This window comes from Tachysurus fulvidraco, chromosome 4 (genome assembly GCF_022655615.1).
Source record: "Tachysurus fulvidraco isolate hzauxx_2018 chromosome 4, HZAU_PFXX_2.0, whole genome shotgun sequence".
NCBI classification, from domain to species: domain Eukaryota; kingdom Metazoa; phylum Chordata; class Actinopteri; order Siluriformes; family Bagridae; genus Tachysurus; species Tachysurus fulvidraco.
The window spans coordinates 3,170,626-3,176,416 of NC_062521.1; the positions used below are offsets into that span (position 1 = coordinate 3,170,626).

Genomic DNA, 5,791 nt, shown 5'->3' on the forward strand with positions numbered 1-5,791 from the left:
ACCTTTGAAAACATTGCCAGAAAACATTGCTTTTGATAAGTTTATTACGTTGTTTTAATTCGTAAACTGCCCTCTAATATACTATACTGCTATTAAGCACGCACACAATTTTCTTTTTAAAGCTAAAAAGTTTTTATTGTTTACCCGAATGCTGGTTACTGCTTTGGTTTAAACAGCGGTAGGTCCGAGGTTATGAATGTAATAACCACTCGTTAGGTCACTGGGACGTTTGTGCACTGAGATCCAGGAGGGGCTGAGCAAACAGAGAGCTTTAATCCAGTTTGGGAAGTTCATCACCTCTGTCGTGGGAATTCAGGCCTTCAATGGTGACCAGCTAGAGCTTGAAACGTGGCAAACAGAAAGCCACGTCACGCGTTAAGCGCCTAAATGTTTCATTTTGGATGTCTTTTTTTTGTTGTTGTTGTTGTTATTTGAAAAGAGAGGAATTAAAGAGGGGATTAAAATGTCCGGGTGGTCCTACAGCACCATTCCGCTAAGACATAATCTATTCAGCTGTCGTTTGTGTCCAACTGATGTATGCATTTAAAATTTATTAAATAAAGGTGAGCTAAAAAGGTTTGTGTTCTAAATACAAATAAAGCATTGATGATTAAATATGTATCAGATGCCTTTATCCAGAGCGACTTACATTTTTAGCTCATTTTTATACAACTGAGCAATTTAGGGTTAAGGGCCTTGATCAGGGGCCCAACAGTGGCAGCTTGGTGGACGTGGGAATCGAACCCACAACCTTTCGATTGTTAATATATCACCTTAAGTAGCCTTCTGTAATTATGCTATACTAAATAGAATATAATATGCTTCATTAAAATATTTCAGAATGTCTTCTGTTGCAGGAGAAGTTGTTGTAGTCCACGTTGAAGTGCATTTCTTTGTAGTGTAGTTTGTGACGTGCGCCCTCACCTTGTGCTGTGTAGGTGAAATCGGGGGAAAAGTTTGTACTCTGCTTTGTTTTTAGTTTATGATGAGCTGGATCGTCTCACAGTTTCTGGAAGCACATTTACTGATGAGGTCTTTTTTTACGTTTATGGCATTTAGCACACACCCTTATGCAGAGTAACTTACAATTTTTTTTATTTTATTTTAATTTATTCAACTGAGATTTAAGGGCCTTGCTCAGGGGCCCAGCAGTGGCAACTTCCGATCAGTAATCCAACACCTTAACCAATAAGCTACCACGTCCCATTTTTGACACTTTTTGATGCTGAAAGTATTTTAGTGATTAAAATCATTAGAATGCCATTCATGTTCTTATGCAATTGATGCTATTTTTTATTTGTTTGTCTGTTCATTCTATGAATAAAATAGTTCGATTCATTTTGAAGAGAAATAAAGGCTAAATAGCATTGCAATCACCCACAGTGTATATGTGTATATATTTCAATGTGTATATGTTCAAATGAAAAAGAAAAAACTTGATAGGAAGAAGGATGCAATTTTATTTAAGCTTACATGAAAGCACATAATGTTTGTTTCAAGTGTTTACTGGTTTAAAACAAGGTTTCAGCGTATGACCAGCCTGGTCACCCACCCGGCCACTCCACCGACTGCACCTCCCACAGACGCGACGGCTGCTGCGGCCACATTAGTAAGGCCGGCCGCACCTAAACATCATCATCATCATCATCAGCTGCTTCGAGATATTCCTGATATACTGATATAACTGCAATACATGCTTTGTTTTTGTTTTTTGCATTTTTAAATGTGTCTCTGATTACCCAAAGACTGCAAAATGGAAACGAGGCTTCCCGCTGCCACACCACCACCGTTAGCGATGGCAGTTGATGACATCATTGATGATGCAAGGGACCCCGCAGCGATGCCACCAGAGGTGAAACCAGCAGCGGAAAGGGCAAACGGAGCCACCACCACAGAGAAGACTTCAAACAGACACATGGGAGAAGTCAATGGACAAAAACTCTGAATCTTACAAGTGCAGTCCTATAAGTGTATACAGAATCATAACTAAAACCTTCATGCTGAGGTTTGCTTTTTGATAAAAAGTGAGAGATACCAGTAACATGGTACAGCTTTATAAGAAATGATCCACCCTTACTCATTATGTTTATTTTGCCATACAATACAAAGATTCGATTCAAAGATCAAGTTCGGAGTTGTTATAAACTTATAAACAGCACCTCATTTTAAATCAACCTAAAGTAATTGGACAAACATTACATTGTCATTTAACACTACTTGGTGAAACCTTCCCTTCGTATTGACTTCGGTGGAGTGTTCTGTTGGTTGTTGGCACAGGAAAGTTTACCTCCTGCAGGCTGTTTTTGAACTGTTGTAAGGGATTTTTTTTATTTATTTATTTCAGTTTTGCTGTCATCCCCCACAGTCTTCTGGGTGTGTCGGTGTTCCCGATCCCACCTGAGAGCTGCTGCTGTTTTTAAGGATGCAACAATTAGTAGTCAAGCTGCATCTATGTTTTTTTGTCAGAGGACACATCTGGCCAGAAAACAGCTAAGCAACCAATTACTTTTGTTCCCTTGACAAAATTAATAAAATAAAAAAACAGGGACCTTCCTTAAAAAGTGCATGTAAATACCCATGATAAACAAAATGCTCATGCAGACTGCTGAAGTATCAAAAACTGTCAACGGCCAAAAAAGCAGTATGAGTCGGACTGTCTGAAACTGGTGCTTGTGTGTTTGTTTGCTGCTGTATTTTCATTAGTCTTGTGCCACAGAAGGACATGCAGTTACGGCACTCTCAAAAATACAGAATAAATCAACTTTGGCTGTTAGGTACTGTAGCCGTATAGAAATAGATCATTATGGTGGGTTTTTATTTTTAAAGAACTGTGTATTCAGCAGCAGGGGAGCAACACCATTACCATTACTACAATCAGATTTAGACTCCATGATTAATGACAGGTTTGGGTAAGTGCAGTAGATCATTACTAAAATTCCATGTGTACAGCCTAATGGGCTTCTTTCTTATTGTAAACCAACTGAGATTTGTTCACTTGTATTTAATGTTTAATATTTTCCCTTGCTGTTGTACCTTGATGAAAAACAGCTCAATCTGAATCTGTAGCATGTAGCTGAAGCACTTCACCTACACTTTAGCTACTTCCTCTTATACACCAGAGGATGATAGACATTTTGCTACACAGTAGTTCCATATAAAAATTAGGGTCACTGTTAGGGTCAGTAGTTATTAAATTTGGAGCTTTGTTTACTAAATGAGTATTCGCATCACTGGTGAGCTACAGAACCGCTGACGTGGTCCTGAGGTTGAAATGTTTGGTCACAAATATGAGCTCAAAACATAGTAATTGTTCCAGTAATTGTGCAAAGCATGTATCTTAAACACATGCATCAAATCAGAAGATAATCATTTTGTGGGAACGTTTAGGTATTAAAGTAGAAGCCGGAAAGTGGTGGAAGTCTGACAGTAAGTGAAGAGGACGGCAAAGTTTCAGTTTCAGGCCAATTTAATAAAACAGATGGATTTTTGCACACAGTCTGTATTTGAGAGAACAAATATGCTGTGGATTTGCTAGCTGGCTAAAGTAAAAAGCCACCCAAGTAAATCTGGATATCATGCAGACGTAATTAAACGTAAGTTTAGTTAAACCAACATTGATTAACTCAACACTTCATTTAAAGGGAGTTTGTGTTCGGGGTCCTGCCTCACACCTGCTGCGTCATATTTCCTGCTATGGCAGCAGTGCTGACGCAGGACGATTAGCCTGCTATTTTAGGACTTAGCATGTTCGGCAGCATCGTCTTCGGCTAGCTGCTGTATGATTCAGCATTTATTTAAAAGCAAACAAATCGATGATGAACTCTGATAAAATGTACAAAATGTGTAGAGTTACCATAGACATCAATTTCATCCTCAGCTGATCATTCTGCTTATTTAGATGTCGATTAATCTACAAATCTATAGTGATGGTGAAGAGATTGTGCAGTGATGGTGGAGCTGAGGAGCTTTCCTGCAGGCTTACCTGCTCCGACTGCAGCTGATATCATGGTTGCTGTGTGAAAGGCAGGCATCAGAAAAGCGTCAATAACATGTGATATGCTGTTTTTAAAAAAAAAATGTTTTAGAAATATCCATAATCCTCGTTGGTCTGAGCTTAAAGAACAGGATACTTACGAGAGATCATGATGTCCACACAGAGCTCAGGCAACTGATGAGACAATTACACAGAAACGAAACCTACACCGAGGACTACAAGTGTGATAGGTGGAGCTGTTTCACAGAAACGAAACCTACACCCAACTGTGACGAAAGGCTGAAGCTGGCCAGCTAACACTATAATAAATAAACACAGGACAATCCTCTAGAAGATTGGCACGGTTCCTCACGCAGGAAACTATATACGGGTCAGTTTTGGTGTTTTGTCCCTTTTGTTTATTGTCCCTCGTAGAAAAACAACTCAATCTTATACAGCTTGGTGGCAAAGAAGGAATAAATATGTATACACACACACACACACACACACACACACACACACGTAAATGGCCAAAAAACAAATCCTTTTCACTTATTTCATACATTTCCTAATAAATGTCATGTTCTTTACAGTCTCTCTGTTTACAGTCATCTGAACAGTGAACACATGCCCAGAGACACTAGCCCAGCTGTTATGCTGGTTAGAATAACAGACTCTGGTGTTGCAAGTCAACCGACACAGATATCTGCTGTCGGGGCTTACATTCAGAGATAAACCTCCAAAAACAGCCCCAATCTTCAGAAAGCCTTGGTAGGCTCCGTGAGGTGGTAGGAAGTAAAAGATAAACACTCCCAAAAATGCACTGCTATCTGAAAGCCCTGGTAGCTCAGCAGGTAAGTCAGGTGATTGTTTGTGTTGGTAACCCTGGTTCAAATCCCTAGCTTTTCTTTAGACGTCTTCAAACATGGCAATGAAAAGTAAAAGATAAAGCCCCTGGGTATGTGATGGGTAAGTGTAAGTAAAGCAGAGCTGGTTCAGTGGGCCACAAGATTTGTCTGGAGGCACTGGTGAATTACTGAGCAGGTAAACAGGTGCAGCAGCATCACAACTGCAGTTTGTGGTCTGAGTCTGATGTTCTTAATGAGCACTAGTCTATGTAGGTAGGTAATATAAAGTGAAAGATTAAACACATCCCTAAGAAGTAGCACTGTGTAAAGACCCTGGATGTTCTTTAGAAAGACCTAGTGTTCAGTATAGGTACTTTTTGAAGACCTTGTATGTGCTATGCAGGGAATATAAAGTAAAAGATAAAGCCCCTAAAAAAAGCAGCATAACGTGTCATCCGAAGTAGTTTGGTGGATAAGTGAGGTGCCTGGTGATGCAGAGATGTATGGCTTCAAATCCCAGCCATTTGTTTTGAAGACCTTGTGTGTTCTATGCAGGGCATATAAAGGAAAAGATAAAGCCCCTAAAAAAGCAGTGTTGTTTGAAGGTACTGGTGGCTCAGTGGTCTGAGGGTGAGGTCTGGACTGTCACTGCATGGACACACAGGATCGAGACCTGGTAAAGGTGAGCTGAAGGTACTGGACCCAGGAAGGGCACTAAATCCAGCAAAGAGAGAAAGAAGGAGAAAAGCTGGTATGTCCCAACTGGGGCTCCTGGGGAGGTGAAAGGAGGGGTTATGCTGCTCTGGGCTGTGTACAATATTACTATGTATATTACACTTAATTTTATATCTGTCTCTCTTACTTATATACAATATTATGTATGCACATATAGTGTAATGTTTGTGTATGTTAAGTTTATGCAATTTAGTCAATAAATATATATATTTTTTTAGAAACTATGTAAATGAAT

The 5,791-nt window shown here is 39.6% G+C and overlaps 1 protein-coding gene across 2 annotated transcripts; it reads right to left on the reverse strand.

Annotated features, from left to right (window-relative positions):
• Window positions 1–1,440: 1,440 nt before the first annotated feature.
• Window positions 1,441–4,260, reverse strand: LOC113655427 (interferon alpha-inducible protein 27-like protein 2A). Of its 2 annotated transcripts, none has more exons than XM_027165968.2 (4): window positions 4,135–4,260; window positions 3,983–4,012; window positions 1,740–1,901; window positions 1,441–1,625 (listed from the first exon to the last, which is right to left on the reverse strand). In XM_027165968.2, the coding sequence occupies exons 1-4, from the start codon at window positions 4,142–4,144 to the stop codon at window positions 1,525–1,527; spliced, it is 303 nt and encodes a 100-aa protein (XP_027021769.1). In that variant the 5' UTR covers window positions 4,145–4,260; the 3' UTR covers window positions 1,441–1,524. The 2 variants fall into 2 exon arrangements, with proteins under 2 accessions (XP_027021769.1, XP_047668772.1); XM_047812816.1 differs by having other exon boundaries at window positions 3,983–4,059; window positions 4,135–4,186.
• Between the last annotated feature and the right edge of the window lie 1,531 nt (window positions 4,261–5,791).

What these genes read in the sequence shown, in the direction of transcription:
- LOC113655427 (XM_047812816.1), bottom strand. Translation starts at nt 4,031, where the DNA reads ATGCCTGCCTTTCACACAGCAACCATGATATCAGCTGCAGTCGGAGCA. An exon ending in ATCAGCTGCAGTCGGAGCAG is followed by an intron (nt 1,902 to 3,982) that starts GTAAGCCTGCAG and finishes GTCTGTTTGAAG; the next exon opens with TCTTCTCTGTGGTGGTGGCT. An exon ending in TTCCATTTTGCAGTCTTTGG is followed by an intron (nt 1,626 to 1,739) that starts GTAATCAGAGAC and finishes GATGATGTTTAG; the next exon opens with GTGCGGCCGGCCTTACTAAT.